This window comes from Pholis gunnellus (genome assembly GCF_910591455.1).
Source record: "Pholis gunnellus genome assembly, chromosome: 18".
Lineage (NCBI taxonomy): Eukaryota > Metazoa > Chordata > Actinopteri > Perciformes > Pholidae > Pholis > Pholis gunnellus.
In genome coordinates, this window is record NC_136545.1 from 5,515,409 (window position 1) to 5,534,255 (window position 18,847).

The window sequence follows — 18,847 nt, forward strand, 5'->3', positions numbered from 1 at the left end:
GTCCAGCCCCAATAGATATAACCAGTGTAGGCTACATTTTAATTAGCTGATTTTACTAGTGTTCAGAGCCTTCTGTAGTTCTTTTCTCAAAGTGGAAACGTCGTAGCTGTGAGATATTCCGACTTACTCCTACTCGAGACGACCGAAACTGCATTTCCCATTCAACTGCTCACATTTACATTCGTACAATATGAGGAGAATTTGATTTGAGTGAATGGATTCTGGTGATCTCAGCAAACTCCCAGCATAGCTGCATCAAACGTTTACGTGAGCGAAAGACCAAATCAGCCAGAGTAGATATCCCCTTCTGGGTTTGAGGGGGCTTTGAGGTTTGGAGTATCCAGCCCCAAAGTGAAACAGACTGTTCTGTTCAAACTCTTTTCCTGCTGGGCTCTGATACCATTCTATGACAATACCTCATTTGAATCCTTCAGCAGGGTGAATGTGTTGTGTTGCCTTTTGTTCTGCCACATTGCCGTCCACAGAGACTGCTGGCGCTGCACAGACCCATAATGAAAAGCACAGTCGGCTGTGCTGGCCAGCAAGATGGCACTTTCATCAAACTAAACCCAGCTTACGCCCGCTTCTCAATTATTAAACACCTGAAATAAGCAACAGTGTAGAGAGCCCACCCAGCAGGAAACTAGCGTCGAACACCTGTCAGGGATGTTGAAAAGGACAGATTGTTTTTCAGATGAGGAGATTTGGATTATGGTTATGTAGAGAGAGACAATACAATCACGCTGATTGCTACAGAAATACTTGCAGTGTTGGAGGAGAGAATCGGAACACCTCTTTTGTTTTGTAGCATCGTGTCGTCAAGCTGCATATTGACTCCAGATGCATGACTAACGCATCAGGTTTGCAGCTAGGCCCAAAATAAATCGGTCTGTCATGTGAATTTGCTTATGACATACTATATTATACTTATAATAGAGCATGGCAACAGCTTCAAAGCGATTATACGTAAAAGTGTCAATGTATTTCTTTCTCGTTAAAAATACATCAAAATGAGATTTTTTCCCCATGGGGAACGCAGCTAACTTGTATGCTGCTAAATAATAAATAATAACCACAGTAAATAATGACAATATCAATGTGCTGTCCTGCTTGAGGTTTTCCCCAGTAGGACTGTAGGGTAGAACTGGATAACTTTGAATTCTCCAACATTTTTCTCCATCACAACTTCTCCTGACAATGCTGGAATGACATAGGATGCGGTCCATGGAGGTCACCATGTGAGAGGTCAAAGTGTGACTTAATTGAAATTTGTAAAATCTGGCAGGACATTAAAGCATTGAAAATAATGTTCTTACTCAGCACAAACTTGCAAATTGTTCAGCAAACATTAAAAATCAAAACCTCTCCACCCTGCCATGCGTCACAGTTGAAAATAGGAAGGTACGTAAGTGGAATTGCTCTATATGTGAAAGGAGTCAATTCTCCCAGTGAGGCAGAAATAAAACAGGAATCAATTTGGCCTCACAATAATGTTCTTCAACATTGCCTTTTCAAAATTGCTTATGCACAACATAAAATCATAATCCAGCACAATCACTACAATTCCTCTATAGCTCCAAATGTTTGCTTTTATCATAAGAAAGGAAGTAATAAACCCACTTTGTCGTGGCTGTCAAGCTTTTCTTCCGAACACAGGACACAAGCAATACTTGCCGTAACTGCAAGAAGGAGCTTGAGAACATTTTTATAGTCGATGCAAAAAGATAAAAGCTAGATCTGCTCCACTGTCAATATCAAGAGATTTATGACTCTTACAAAGTGGGATGACATGCTTTGCATCCATTTGACTTTTCCTATGCAGATGATGATCCCACAGCAAAATCATATATCCTGTGATGCACGTATTAAACTATCGAAGATAATAATAACAATAATAATAAATATTAAAAAAATAATTTCACTTTTAACATTTTTTTTCGGTGAAGGAAAGACAGTACAGTAAGGTACAGTGACAACAATAATTTGGCTTGCGCAATGTGTAGGATTTTCAAAAAGTAGCATGATTACTGTATTATACAGCGCAGGGAATTCCATAAATACTAAACATCACAAGGAATCTTTACTTTTCATTTCAAAAAGTTTGTGAAAGTTGCAAATCATTTTCTTATCGCCATTTGTATACATTTCCGTACCTTTACTGTAATGATATAATACATTTTGAGCCCAAAGTTAAAAATATACAGGATTTAAGGCTTTGCACATCGAGTCTCTGTCAAAGCTATGCTAACTTCCTGTAACTAGGGAGAAGTTACAGTTTGAGGTGGTAATATATCCCGTGGTGTCAGAATATCTTTGTTACTTCTCTTCACATCTTACTAAACACTTTTTTTTATTGAACCCTTAAACTCTGTGCCACCCATGAATAAAACTGTCTTAGGTGTGCACCTAAACCATGCTTCCTGAGATCAAACAAAGACGCGTGACTGTAATTACCCTGGTTTATAAATATACTCCTTATCATATCAGAGGGATCCACAGTTAAGACATATCATACGCTTTGGGATTACTGTAGTGCCTCTCCTCTGTACAGATTACCATAAATCTTCCCATACAGCTCAGGGAAACATGAAGGGCAGTTACAGTGCACATCCACAGACAAAACCACACAAACCACAGTCACCTGTAATTGATGTTCAACCTTATAGTGAACAAGTTAACGGCAGCTTTTCAGTTGCATTAATTGCCTCTCAAGCTAAATATCTCACTTAGCCATACGATAACGACACTGTCAAATCCTGATCAAAACCAATACAGTTCACTTCATCCACCACTGCTTTCGCACAAATGATGATGTTGTGTCTTAGAGACTGACAAAAGTTATGGCACTTTAGAGGTTTGCATTGGTATATGAAATACACATTTCCAGAGAATCTAAGGTCTGTAGACCAACCCTCAAAACTCCCCTAAACACAGACACACACACACACACACACACACACACACACACACACACACACACACATACGGTACAAACACACAGCAAACAAATAGCATATCAGCCATGCCATGCAGATGCAGTGTCCAATTATTCATGGTCCATTGAAGTCAACATACCATAAAGAACATTTGCAAAAGAGTAGCTTGGCAATACAAATTTGATACAGAGATGAAAACCATGTTAAAGCCACACTCAATTAACCTCAGAGAACACAACAATTTAGTACTAATGTTAGACAATGGTCCTCTGAACCCATTTTGTAGATTGCTTTCCCTGAATCAGATTAGTAATTTTCTGTTTTTCACTTTAATGTTTTAAAAGTAAAACCTGAATAATTGGACACATCTAACATTTTAACTCAAGTGTGTTATGAGCAAAGAGTCAAATATGCTTAACTGTGAATCAACAGTGTCTTTTTAAAGGGCATACTTGATAAAGGATTTACCTCTCTGTTGAGCCTTTGTATTTTGATTTTGATTTTTGATTTTTAGGGCTGAGGCGATGAATCATACCTCACACTCCCTGGAGCCAGAAATTGTGCATGTGCAGGAACCAGTGCCATTGCCTAGCACCTCCAATGCCTCTGGTGTGGCTGCAGGGTTGTAGCTCATGTAATACTCTTGCAGCTGGGAGCTCAGATTCTGCTCTGGCTCTGGACTCTTTTTGCGACGCCTCCGCCCCACCATGGATCGCTGTTGCAGCAACCTGGTTGCTCCTGGATAGCGCCGCCAGAACACATAGATAATTGTCAAGATTAGGGACGTGGTGAAGAAGAGTGCCACGCTGCCCACCACCACTTTGTGCAGAGTCATGTGCTCAATCTCTGGGGGTGGTATAGGAGTGGGTCGAGTGCGAGCAACTGAGTCTCTTGGGTCTTTGCTCATATGCCCAGGCAGGGTAGGATGAGGAATCGATCGAGGTCTGAATGGTGGGACAGGACCAAAGGTGCTGGCTGGTGGCATAGATGGAGAGCCGCTAGTGGGGGCAAAGGTTGGTTCACCAGTGGCTTCAGAAATGAGATCTGACATTGGTGAAGGTGTTTCAGTCAGAACGTAATCAGTTTCCTCACAAATACCATGGTTCCTCGTGGCTTCCATCATTTTTTCTCCCTGGAGATATTTTGGGCTGCTGCATATCATAGTGGTGTCTTTACTACCCCGGAAATTCCTCAACCAAGCCACAAGTGGGCATATGCCAGTTCCACAATCCCACATGTTCCCTGCTAGGCTGATAGAGGTCAGTGAGATCCATGCTGACACTGCCTCTTGAGACACATTAGACAGTTTGTTGGATTCCAGGTTGAGGACTTGAAGGTTGGGCAAGCAGTGAAACACAGCTGGGTCCAGGGTCTGGATTTCATTTCCAGACAGATCAAGTTTCTGCAGTGTATACCAAGTCCATGGAAGGCCCTGGTTGACCACCCTAATGCGGTTCCACTGCAGATAGAGTGATCTTAGGTTGGCTAATCGTGGAAATAGAAAAAAATTGATCCGTGAGAACTGGTTGTGCTCCAGATGCAACTCCATCAGCTTCTGCAGCCCCAAAAAGGTGGTGCGGGTAAGAGCCTTGATTCGATTGTAGCCCAAATCCAGAAACTCCAAACTTCGGCATTCCAGGAATGCTCGAATTGGGATGTTGGAGAGACCATTTGAGCGTAGGTGTAGGTTTTGTAATTTTCGCAAGCCATGGAATTGACCTGGCTGCAGGATTTCCAGTTTGTTGTAGGACAAGTCCAGACTGCGAAGATTGGGAATTCCATGGAATGTTGAGTTGTGTAGGGATGTGATTCTGTTGGAGCTCAGTATCAGCTCTTTAAGCCTGCGGACCCCCTGGAATGCTCGACTGTCAACAGCTGAAATCTGATTATGGTCCAAGTATATCCAGAGAAGCTGGCTGAGGTGAGCAAATTGATATGGCAGCAGGGTGTGCAGTTCATTGTAGCGCAGAGAGAGGCCTTGGCAGCCTACCGAGATGTTTTCTGGGACATCTAAGAAGCCAGCTGAATCACAATGGACGGTTTTCCCCTCACATCTGCAGCTATTGGGACAGGTGCGTTCACCAAAGCTGAACAACAGGGGAGCCCGCAAGAGGAGGAGAAGAGGAAAGAGGAGGTGTTTCAGTCTTCCATAACACAGCAATGGACCTATAAGAGAATATAAGACACAGAAGAAAGAGGGCAATTTAAGGATTTTACTGAAGTCAATTTTTTCAGATGTTGTATGCAAACAAGCCATGTACAAATAAAATAGTCAGTATCCTCTGTGAAGTAAAAAGGATTCACAACTTTTCCAACAGATTTGGTAAGTGAAAAATAGTTTAAAGCTTTTTGTTACACAGTACCAGAAGAATATGAAAAAAATAGAGAAATGGCGGCTCTCAGGTGATTTAAATGAAAGAATGATCTTCAGAACAACATCATGAATGCTTTCTGCAAAATATTGACTTTTGGAAAATTACTTCTGTGGTAATGCAAATGGAATAATGGCTGCAGTGTGAGAATTGTTTTCCTTCAATATTGGTACTCATTCTGAACGCAGCCATAGCAAGAATCACAATATATACTTCCATACCACGTTTTTTTAGTCGTCCTTTGATTATGGGGCACAATGCTGGTTTCTGCAAAAGTGCACTTATTGGAGATGTTGCTCTCCTCAAACATTAATATTCTGAACCCAGACTTGTCAAGGACACAACCAACTAGCAGTCTAGAAGTTTTAGAGGATCATATGAAAGTACTGGTTTTTTCAGGACAAGTACCAGCCCTCCACATTGAGTTTTGAATATTTGTCACAGCAAGACCCCTTTGACCCCTATGTTGATTTTACAGGGAAGGTTTTCATACATAAATACATACATACATTTTGATAAATATTTTCCTCTGAACCGTAGTGCTATTCATCAATCTAGGTTGTTTTGGTGTGACTTAGAAATGTCTGCCATGTCTTGAATACAACAGAACGAGATGGCACTTGGCATATTAGCCAGCTTGGTGACGTGGTGCGGGTATAGATGCACGTTTCTGTGCAGTTATACGGTTGGCGGCTGTAGTTCGGTGGAACGAAAATAGTTCCTACATGAAATTGCTCACAACCAGGTCTGTGGATTATCTTGAGTACCCGGATCATGATTTCTAAAAAGAACATTGTGGTTAAGTTTTAAATGTATCTTTTTTTTCTGCTTTGACCACCTCAAGCCGATTGCTTTCTTGTTCCATTATATTGGAGAGAAGGCAGACACCTCTGTGGCTGATATCTTATAGGCAACTCACATCAAAACAATCTAGATTTACAAACAGCACTACAGGTAAGATGTTTTTGGGTTGAGCTGTCCCTTAAAAAATGTGAAACTGGCCGTATATTTTGTACTTATCTTTCAGAGTTGCCAGTACTTTTAGACATTTCCCCATTTTAAGAGGTTTTCACCATCCTCCATACAATGGTATATACAGAAGTTTAATACAAAAGGAGACTTGGGTAATAGCAGTATCTGAGTCCAAAAATTCCAGGACCTTGACACAGACCATCAAATTTTGAGAAATATAAAGGTTTGATGGGTATCATAGCCCTCCACTCAAGATTTGTTCTGTCTGATATGACAGTCTTGATTTTTATTTCTCACTCTTGAAGGAACCAGCATTGAGTCTTTGAATATATATATTTTAATCTGGATCAATGACAACCTTAACCTTTACATTCAAGGTTACTTATACTGTGTGAACAATCAAGGGCGTATGGCGCCTTTTTATAGTAGTCCTACAATTATAGGACATTGCAGCTGTGATCCTCAATACAGGCAAGGCAATCAAAGATTTTCTATAGCCAAAGAGTGGAATGTTTTTGACTGTCCATGTCAGTAACCTGATGCAAAAAGCTTCAAATGAAAGCTGACATTTGGCCCTTTTTTACCCAAAATAGCCTTGTTTGATTTAAAATTCTACATCTTGCAGTACAGAGCCAACAGTTAAAAAGGATGTGTCACTGACCTAATACATTCTGACTGCACTATATGTCAAGGACACACATCCTTGACCGAGGGCTCTCATCTGGTCTCACACTGAATAATGCTCTGACTAAGGATATTCATATCTCAGGACAACGCTGCTTTCAAATATACTTTTACCTCCCCCCAGGCACCTATCTGCTCTCTGTTCAGTTTTGCGGCAGCTGCTTTGCTGTTAATAGCTAGATTTGAAAATTAACAATGAGAAGCTCATCTAAAAAGGCATAAAGGGAGGAAGGGTTCACATTTTTGTTTGGACAGGCTAAAATGACAATGGTTCTGAGTAGGGTAAGGTGAGGGTGGGAATGACATGTTTCATTGTGGAGATGTATAAAGTAGTAGTTACAGCTTGTATCTAATTAGTTTTAGGTTTAAAGGTCTGGTGGTTTTTAATAATAAATGCTACCACAGGCAATTTGTAATTTGAGTTTTGGGAGAACTATCATTTGTTGAATTACTAAGATCATAATTGTATGCGTGATTGCTATATCTTAGAGAGAGATAGAAAAATGATTTCCTTAAGTGGGGACTATTAAGAGTTCCAAATGTATTGGCAAAAAAACAAACAGGAGTAGAGGTAATGCTGGATGTAATTACATTGTAAGATATTCATATTCAGCATATTTTAGTATTTTTATGAGAATTTTAATAGTGGCTGGCCTTCCATTTTTTCTCTCCTGTTTTTAGTGAGTTGAGTTTTGTTTGTAAAGTGCTGGTATTGCACACGATTAGGTTACAAGTCTCTACATATATTATACATGAACAAAAAATACCTCCATCTATCCATTCTCATACACATGGGTTGCAAATATGAGAAAACCCATATTGACTAGGGATGCCTTCTAAACGGGAAGACAGTAGTTTAAACATGGAGTATCGATTACGTCCGGAGTTAACGGTTCTGCTATCGGTGCTTTAGAAGTTACGGTGTGAGATCTACGTGTAAAAAAGCAGCGTTGAAAACCTCCTCTCTCTGTTTCTGTGCCTGTGAGCTGTGCTTTACTCTGACACACACACACACACACACACACACACACACACACACACACCGACTCCGGCTCAGTACAGCGTGAGACACACATCATGGCAGACAGAAGAAAAAGATTGAAAGTGCGGCTACATTGCACACCAGTAGATGCTGATAACTGTCGTCTCAAATGCAATAAAACCCTGAAAAGTGTGTGAGTTAATACCAGCAGTTTATCAAAACATTTGGCCAACAAGCAGAACACAAATGTGCAGAAATGCTCAGTGTTCTACAGTTTGTCGAGCAGCTGTCCATCCTTGCCCTCTGCAGGTAAAGTTAGCGATGTCATAGTTTGATAATATGTACAGACATAATAAATGAAAGCTAATTGGTTAGCTAATTGTTTAGCTGCGATTGTATTTTAGGGATTTGGGGACTTCTTGTAGCTTGTCAGGTGAAGTTGACCCAGCCCATCCCCCCCTTCCTCAGCCCAATTCCCTTCATGCGAGCAGCTACAGGGAAGAGGGCACAGGAGAGGCTGAACGAGTGTCAGAGGGCTGTTACCCAGTTTATTGTTAAAGGCGTGGGATTTGGGATTTGAGGCGTGGGATTTGGGATTTGACAACTAATAAGTCTGTCAGTTGTTTGATACATAGTTATTAATAAGGGGAGCAGCTGTGTTGTTATACATTAGTGTTATTAGTATGTTAGTAGTATATAGTAAGTTATTTTGAAGCTGCTAGTCCCACTACCACTCCAGTCAACACACCTTAACAATACTTGTTTCTTTACTGTAGGGCGATGGCCAAGGCTCTCAACTCCATTTACTGTATATTCCTCCCTGTAGGAGTATATTTGTTGTTGGCATTAAAATTGTATAGTCAACAATAGTAAGTTATTTAAACATTTCTGCTGTTGCCATTTAAGAAAGACAATTTGTTTGCATATGAATAATAAATCAATGTTGATTCTTTTTTAATTGTCTTTTTTTTCTCACAAAATACACAAAAAGAACCAATAAGCAGTATCGATAATAGTACTAGTATCGATAATAGTACTAGTACGATCCCTAATATTGACAGATCAAGGAAATCAAATTAGTTATGATTAAACATTAGCATCAATTCATGCATATTAGAATATAACTAATGACCTGTTGACCTGATGTTAGCTGCCCACCACGTTAGCTTCCATTTGATTTGGAAGGAGTTGACTACGTGTACAACACACACACATTTGTACCCCAAAACCCTGATCCTAACCTTAACCTAAACCTAGAACCAACCCCAGCCATTAAACTAAGTCCTAACCTCGAAACAACATCTCCTGGTCGAGGTAGGGACTGAATAAAATGTCCTCACTCTCAAAGTCTAACACTCAAATGGGTCCTCACAAAAATAGAAGTACAAGAGCTCACACACAAATGTTTTGATTTGGAATATGCATAAGAAGTTTGACTTTTGACAAGGTTAATAAAATGATAGCAAGTGAATGAGATGAATACAAATACAGAAACTGATCATTTTACTGGCGGAATGTGCAACTCTGTATAGATAAGTTTTGGAGAGACATATTGCTTTCCAGAACTTGGTGGACAAACAGATTATTAAAGATAAACAGACGGGGGGAGACTGCTTGATGGCAAGTTGCAGAAATTCAATATGGAAATGCAAATTCAGAATTTAACAAATAATATGTGTTGTCACTTTATATTCACATTGACAAGTCTTCAGACAGCTGGCTACATTGCAAGGGACCAGGACTAGAAGTATTTTGTGTTCAGAAAATGACTTGTCAATTGTTCTGTGTGCTGACCTGCTGTTGTAACTAAAATAAATCCTGTGTGGGGGGTTCAATGTGCAGAACACATTATTATGCATCATTACACCACAAATTGTTGGGTATCACACATCACTGGTACAATTTCTTGCTAAAATGGATAGCAAAACATGCACTGTCACAAATTATCTACAATTATCACAAGCTTCCGGTGTGTCACTATGCTACACCTCGGTACAGGCAGGGTTTGTTTTGAGCCATAAAGTTACCAAAGAAGCACAGGTCAGGTCATATTGATTGGAATTACATGGATGAAAGTTGAAGGTGGCAGCCTAGTTGTAAGTTTCTAGCCAATGTGCAACATTAAATAGGATAGAAGGTATGTGTGCTCGGCCCTAATTACATTTGCAATGTGACTACTAAGAAGCACTCAAAGAGTTGAAAGTGTTGTTAGTCACGTGAGTTGCTAATCAATTGCGCTTTCCCGAAACCTAACTAAGTGGTTTTGTTACCTAACTCTAACTTCCTGTGGGGACAGAAGTTTATTTTGAAAAGACAACAAGCGTGTATGTAGATGCACGCTATGTTAAAGAAAGAAGAAATAAATCCCTTAAGTGCCCCAAACAGATGGAGTGCCATACCCATCACCTCCATTAGGAACTCTGTGAACTGAAGCATCCACGGCACCACACATAGTCATGTGTCCGTTGTGAAGCACTTAGGGAAACCTCATTTTGTCATATCACTAAAACTACATTTGGGATCAAACTGAGAAGGGGGTTCGCATATATATAAACCTCCAAGCTGTACGCTGTGATAGCAAGCCACAACCTTCAGACACTGGCTCATTGACGCCTCCGCAAGACATTATCTTTAATTAGCACACATTGGTTCAGCAATGGAATTCTATGTAGACAGACGAGTAATAACAACTAACTGGACATGTGTACAACGGGTTCCCAGGGGACATTACACAGAGCAGAATGAAGAGAGACTTCCACTTTTAGCACAGATTGATTACCCAGTCGGTTAGAAGCAAGAAACGAGGACTCCCGCAGAACAGCATACAGTGTATCGGGGCAAGCTGTGCAAGCCTCCTACAGCTTTCCAAATATACATGAATCATTTCAAGCGCTTGTCTCTGAGTCTGACCGACAGCAAACAGAGAAAATAGCCTCCTGGAACGGCCATTACGGCTAACTCCACAGAGATCTACATCCCTACATCTGTGTCACTGCAGGACAAGACTGCAAGGTAGGAACATTAAATATGAATATAATGATGCAACCATGGTTCGGCAGGCATTGCTATCAGTTCCCAGCAGAAGAGATTTGATCTCATGTGGTAAGCTACACACATCTGTTTACCTGCCTCTCTCTTCTTAGTAGAGCATGACCAATCAGAGCCGGAGGGTTTTGGAAATTTCATATCTCGCAGAAGTTAAATCTTGGAGATTTGAGCAACTTGCAGTTCAGCAATACGGAAGTACACATTAGTGTAGTTATCACAAAGATAAATCTGTTCCTAATAACTTTCAAGTCCCAATTCTGTTTTTTCCCACTTCTTTTTAAGTATTCAATGGCAGTGGATGGGGTTAGCGTGGTAGGCTGGCAGTCTAATAATGCTGTTAATGCTATAGTTTTGCATTGATTAACATCTGACGCAGAACATCTATGGATTGAGCCAACAGTCTCTTTTTTTCCTGCATGGAATCCTCCTGTTACACTTAACCAAAAAAGTATTGTTGCCATCTTCCAAACACTGTATTCATTCTATATTAAGAGCACCAATTTAGCGTTGTGACCCCAAAACACATTGACAGACTCATGTATGACAGTAAAATAAAAAATAAAGAATCAAAATTGATTTAGAAGGGACAGGTTTTTTCATTCCATGCATTGTTCTCCCATATCAAAACCTGGTGCCTGCATTCCACACAATGCAACAGTAAAACCTTTTATTCTTAAAGTGATCTAAGTTAGAACCTTGTTGGCAAAAACCGAGTGTATTGCACTTGATCCAGTAGAACAGAGCTCTCGGAGAAGGACAAGATGGGTGGTTGTGCTTCAAGAAAACTGGGGCACATTGCTTTATCTTTATTGCGTGCGGCGAACAATGCTTCAACACAATTTGCATCTCATGAAGATGCAATGGCAGCCAATGAATATCCATTAAAGAACAGGCTCTGTGCCCCAGTTTCCCTCTGGGCTAAACTACTCACTAACTGGGAGCAGTTGGACACTAAATGTCAACTGAACTGGACTTGCAAATGCACAGAACAGCAAATGTTGAATCATTATATAATTTAATAAAATATATCTTATCCCCGATTACCTCACCTAAGGTCAACTTCCAATGAGACTGCTCCCCCCCCCCCCCCCCCCAGGGAAAGAGTGGATTCTGGCAGGCCCAACAGATTCAGCTGTCGTCTTCCTTGGCGGTGCGACAAAGTTGATATTTCATTTGAATGCACGCCGCTCTGAGCACTGATGCAGAGGCTATTACCCAGAGTGCCCGAGTGGGTTGGCCAGCAGGGCTAAGGCCGCACGCTGGGGGCACTTCAAAGAAATGAAAAGTGCGCAAGAAAACAAAATATTTCTTATTAAATGGTCTACTGTAGTACAGGTTATATACATTAAAATGAAGCGTTTCTTTGTGGAAGCTATTCAAGGTTATAGACGGGCAGAAATGTACAGTCAACGTTTTTATGAATTTATTGCAGGCATGCTATATTTCTTTGTATATTTACTTAAGACATTATGTAGTATACTATACTTCATTGTATATACTTGCTTGTGTATGTGTCCTCTCCCTAAAACTGTACAAAATGTATACATGTTGCCTTCTTAGGGAGAGACTGATCACAACACAACTAAGAGGCTGTATGATACATAATCTGTATTTTTCCATAACTTGCCTCAGACAGGGATTTGGTCATTCTTCCAGACCAACCTCCTGCCTTCCTCTCTGACAACGGAAGCCAAGGGTTTTAAACTGTGTGAAGTGCGATTGAGCTTAGGCAAGCAGAACTGTAGAACACAACAGCATGTTTGACATATTACATTATTGAGTGTGCGCGCTCAGATTTAAGGCACATAGGATTAAAAATACATTCAGGGCACTGAAGTATGTGACACATTACTAGTCACTTAGCCCACCATGCAACACTGATAAATTGGACACACTGCCTTTACAATATTGAAATGGAGTACCTTCTACACACTTAAAAGCAATTATTTTACGCCCTTTAATTTGAAAATTGGAGTCAACTGTAATTTGAACTCGCAGCAACAGCAAGAAGCAGCGTGAAACGGACAATTTATGATAGAATAGTAGAACACGGCTGGTTAATATCTCAGTGGAAATGGCGAAATACAACTTAAATGGGGCAGCAACCATTAAAATTTGAAATGAAATGAACAGTTGATTTTGTAAACTCAGTTATTCTGTCTGGATTTCTGAGGGATGTAGTAATTGAGGTCTAGCGAGTCTATGACCTACTCAAGAATACAAATGTAAAAGGGGAAGGAAGACAGACAGATTGCTCTAGCTTTGCCTGCTGGCCCATTTTATAGAAAAAAGAGAGAGGCCTAAATTATTACCACTTAAAGATCTAATGCCATGATTAGGTGTATTGATTTGCTAAGTCTTACTACACCTGGAGCTGCACATACATGCAGATCAATAGGATTAGCAACATACGGTTTATAGAATTCTTATTTAAGAGAGACTGCCTGTAACGTGCATCAACTTCTCACTCTAAGTGTTGTGCAGCCAAGCTGGCCGCCATGTCTATTGACTGACATGTCTGTAATTATAATGAATACCAGGACCACTGTGAATTCTCAATTCCTATTGGCTGGCAGCAGGCGTGGATTAACTTGTAGTAACCACACAGCAGGTCGCTTTTGACGATAACCGTGATATATAAAAATCCTGTTAATAAGAAACATAATTAAAAATGATTTTCGAAAATAAGGGGGATTTCTTCCTTCCGTAATTTAGTATTTTATCTGTAAATTGTATTTTCTCAGTAGAGCATGCTTCTGATAACAAGTCATTTTTTTTGTATTAAACCGGATATCATTTTAGGGGACAAGAATACGACAGCAACGTTAGTTGAGGAAGTGACTTTTTCTAAAAGCTTCAGCCAAACCATACTGGTCTGGTGCCTACAGCTTTTCTCTAAGCCATAGTGCTGCGCCTGATATTTCAGTGACTTGGATCCCCATGAATAGCCAATAATCGTAGATCTGTTTAAGCGTGTTTGTATATTTTCATAAAAACATGAAAACATCACGTTTTAGAGTAGACAAACATAAAACATAAAGATAAAAGATGATGGCACTTAAGAGAGGTCAGAGCAAAAGTTCAATCTACACACTTCTTTATATCCCCATTAAAACTTTAATTATCTCTCGCTGCAGTGTTTAGATCTAACAGGAAGTTCGTGCATGATGAAGATCTATCAAAGATAGCAAAACTGTAGCAAAAGATAATTAAATTCATGAAACAGTAAAGCGATTTTATTTTTGCCTTGATATCTGCGTCTTTATCCAGCTAGTGTGCTGCTTATCTTCCTTAGACACTGGCAGTAGCTTCATTCGTTTGCTGTAAAGATACACTTAATGATTCCTTCCCCTCAAAGTGATTAAAGTCTAATGGAAACTATTTGAATATGGTGGCATTTAAGAGGTCTAATTGGGGTGAGGTCTGACTTTTAGTCATCTTATTTATTTATATTTGCTTACGTCATACAGTGTGCCTCTTAGCAGCTCTAGCAGCTAAGAGGCACCCTATAAATCTAAAGTATTCCACCTTAACACCCACACTCAAAATGTGACAGCCAAAACTCTTTACAGGCCAATAATACAACACATATCAGGAACTTCACTGACACTGGCTTTCCTATGGATCTACACACACACACACACACACACAAATGCACGGACACACATTATTGGTTTAGAAATCTGTGCAGAGAGGTAGAGAGCTGCATTGATCGATATAAGAGCTGGTGTCAAAAGATCAGCACTAACCCAAACGTCTAAGCTGGCCACTGTGAAGTAAGTAATCAGTAAAGGTCAAAAGGACCCGTTCAGGATTGTGAAAAACACTATCTATCTTTAGTAAGAATTCAGCACTTAATACACTGTATATACGTAACCTTTACAAAAACGTTCTGTATGTGTCATTTCTTAATTATTTGAGCTTTGAAAAGGCCTTTACACTGACCCTGGCTGTGGAAGGGTTGGCCAGGAAATCATTATAGAAAATAACATTTTGGTGCAAATCCAGTTATGATCCTAAAGATAACTGAATAATAAACATACATATAAAAACTGTCGGAAAATGTTCAGTCCCGATACAAATAGATTACCTGGACTTTGGGTATTGGCCAATACCCAATAACATTAATTAGGAATTGTTACTCCAGGTTCTATGAATATAGGCGTAGCCCTCTGAGAGCTGTTGCTATTGGGTTTAGCCCAGTGCACATGAGCAGTCATGAATATTTCTTGTCGCAACAGAGACCTCCCTTCGCACTTGCAACACATAACAGCCATGCGCCCACAGTTCTGTTTCAAAATTAAACAAGCATTTCTTTTCAGCTGGCACAGATCGAGCCAAAGTGGCCCACAGCTTAGAGGGCTACTCCTATACTCAGACTCAGAGTTACTGATGTAACTGACTTGCCAAATCGCATAGGCTATGCAATTTATCTTGGGGTTCTTATGAGGACTGATTCACTTTTGGAGCCAGCCTCAAGTGGCCATTTGATGAACTGCAGTTTTGGCAATTCTGCGTTGGCTTTATTGTTCAGCCTCGGAGGGTGCGGCTTGGATAAAAGTCTCTTGGAGTACGGCTGGGCGGCCAACGGAGGCTCCATTCCCCCTGCAGTGTAGGCTTGTGAGATGGCGATTTGAACTGAATGAACAGCTGCTGCGTCTGCCTATTTCTGTGCATACAACATACTGAGACAAAGCGCACACTGGGCAATGTTGGTGAGACACTTCTGCCTCATTCTGATGAGGGAAAAGGGAGAGCGAATCGAGAGAAACGATTCACGACCAGACTGACAGCACGCATATGTCACTCATGGGCCTTTCACAACAGTTTGCGTTGGGTGCAGTGCACATTGTGACGCATTGCGCCCCATGTTTCACCAGGTTGAACCAGCATTCTGCAAGCAGAGCGCTGTGGCCACGCATAGTTCAATATAGCGGGGAAAAAACATCATGGCGCCGTGCAAGCCATTGGACATAATGGGTTTCAGAGCACAATGCTGCCATTGTCGTTCTGTGTTGTGTGCAAGGTGCTTAAATCTAGCTGATATCAGGGCTTGGAGGAGCGCTGTCTTGACAGATGGCATCTTGAGAGAGATTTGGGCTAGCGGCTTCGAAAGGGAGATGCATGACAGCGTCAGCGTTTGACTTCGAGGTCAAACCCTGAGTTTGACACAGGTCGGGGGCCGGGACATCACCACTAACTCGCTCCGATTAGCGGGAAGAGGTTGATAACACTTTAAGGTCTGTAATGCATATTAATAAGGAGGATTGTTACTCATGAAAATGTGATGAAATGACTGGGTTTGTGTCTGCTGCTGTTTGTGCAGAGGCAAGCCACTGTTTTGTTTGGGGAGCATGTACTGTGAAGATCAAAAATGCTCAGTGGGAGCATTAGCAGACCGGCTGAGAGGAAACTGCTATTTAGAGAAAGTGGGTGGCCCTAAAAAGGGTTTATTTTGCTTCCATTGGCACTGATGCCATTGTATTCATTGTATCAAGCTCTTACTGCTATAGCATAGAGCTGCTGGTCCAAGGAGAATATCTTGGCAGGGTAGGAGGAGGCACTCGAGCTGGAGCATGTTGAGCGCCTCGCTATCTGTGATCTTGCGGCTGAAGCGCAGCTTTTTGCTCCAAAGGTGTTGGCTGCTTCAGGCACATGAGACATGGCCCCCCCGGTGGCATGGTCCAAATAGTCCATTGTGGGAAATGAGACCATCCAGCACTTCCCGACCAATCTGGGGAGAAGCTGCGACATGTGGAGCCAGATGTCATGCTGCATGTCGCCGTTTGCCGTGCTATAATTCTAGACACCACCATGGCCGTAGAAGCCGTGGTAAAGGTCAGGACAGCCTTCATAGCTTACCCAATGTCCGTGGCTAGCTCCGGGAAGAGAGCCCAGTGGCCATGGTGGAGACAGCGGAAAACAGCAGCAAATATGTTATTTTGTGCTGTAGCCATCTGAGCGGTAAGTGATGTGAGCTTGTGGGTGTTAACATTTTTTTCATGCCATAATTTACTCCTCAACTGTTGGCTGTATTTAATAATTTACCGTGCATTGATTTTAAACAGAGACCGTTTTGAGTCATTTTCAACCATGAAATGTTGACATTAATCAATTTGTTTCAATATTAACACCAGCATAGATATTGTGTATTATAACAGTACAGTCATATAATTCGGTTTATAGTTTAAAAACACATTTAAGTGTTGAGTTATTATTTAAACATTGCTTTCCTAACTTTCTAAAACATAATGTAACAAATAAATATGTATAAATAAATGTAATGAATTGTAAATAATAAATCGTACACCAGCAACTTGGAAAGAAATCTTCAAAGTGATCAGAAAATTAGAATTGAAGTGTAAACCTTTTTAATGCAGCATAAATAGTTTAATATGGTATATTGGTTAGCACTACAGCCTCACAGCAAGAGGGGCCAGCCTTCTCTGTGGAGTTTGGATGTTTTCACCGTGTCAGCATGGGTTCTCCTGGCGTTCTCCTGCATGTAGATGTAATTGTGAGAGTGAATGGTTCTCAATATGTGTCAGCCGTGTGATAGCCCCGCGAGCTGTCTAAGGTGTACCCTGCTTTCGTTGGGATGGGCTCCACCTCGTATTGGGCAACATTGACTGATCCTGCAATCCTGAATCCTACAGATAATGGATTGATTGATGATCGATACATTTAATCGATCGGCCCCATAGTCACTGATAAATTATTCAACCATTTGAGTAAAATATAGATTTTGGCCCGATATCCAAAATCAATATCGTGTATCCCTAAAAAACTACACAGATTATATATCAAAATATTCCTCCTAACCTGAACCTTAATCACAGTACCATAGGTACATAACAAACACTGTTTTGACTTTGTTTCCCAGATGTCCGATCAACCTAAAAGAACATTAAGCTGTGTGTTAAAACTTCTTTTGAGATCTATATTTGTCTCCATGTTCCTTCTGGGGCTTCAAAAGTTACATAGTGAAACTGAACCTCATCAGAGAAATTAAAGCAACGGTCATTTGTTTGAAAGCCCTGAAGACCTCATTTATAAATCAGCCTCTTACTGCGAGCTACGAGGGGCTTTTCATGAACTCCCATTTGGTTTTGACAAAGTCAGCACAGTTAAGGTTATTTCACGTGTCTTTGTCTAAACTCTCTCACTGGTTTGAAGGGAGCGGGGTTTCTGCTGGAAAAAAAGGTGATGGCACGTACAGCCTGGTAGCGATTAGGATGCATCAATATTTGAGTCAAAATATGATGGCAGTTATTAGTTTGGCCATATGCAGGGCTTTAGATATACCAGGGTCCAGAAACTGAGAAACTGAGAAACTTTAATGGGGTTGGGGACATGCCCCCTTCCCCAAATATTTGTTTTTAATTTCCCTGACCTAAATGGCATCTTTTGGGATGTTTGGACAACAAAAGTGGTACAACAATAGCTTTGAAAGCATTTCCGTGGGCAGTAGCAAAAATGACCTGTCAGCAGTAATACATGAACATAAGGTTAAATGTTGCAATGAATGATCCCCACGACAATCTGAAAATACAGATGAAGCAAAAAAATGATCACAAAACATCAGAAAGTGAATGTTGACAGTGTTTCTGTGTCTCTCTACTTTCCATAACGTGCTCCCTCTCGCTCTTGTATCCTCTCATCTTTCTGCCTTCAACATTACATTATTTCTGTTCATTTCTCTCTTTGTCCTTGACTCTTTGCTCTCTCTCTCTCTCACCTTGTGCTTTCACCTACTGTCTCTCTCTCTCTGACTCCTCACTTGCCCCTCCTGTGAAAGTTTATTCAAAATATGTGCTTGAGTTTGCGTTATTTTGGATTTGAATTATAGAAAT

General features: G+C 40.7%; 1 protein-coding gene across 1 annotated transcript in view; it reads right to left on the reverse strand.

Moving 5' to 3' along the window:
• Positions 1–18,847, reverse strand: part of lrrtm4l1 (leucine rich repeat transmembrane neuronal 4 like 1) — a gene marked incomplete at both ends in the record, with an annotated part of 123,482 nt that overhangs the window by 18,662 nt on the left and 85,973 nt on the right. Inside the window, one exon of the mRNA XM_079179268.1 lies at positions 3,472–5,102. Within this exon, the coding sequence (XP_079035394.1) occupies positions 3,472–5,102 (1,631 nt within the window). The remainder of the gene's footprint in view (positions 1–3,471; positions 5,103–18,847) is intronic.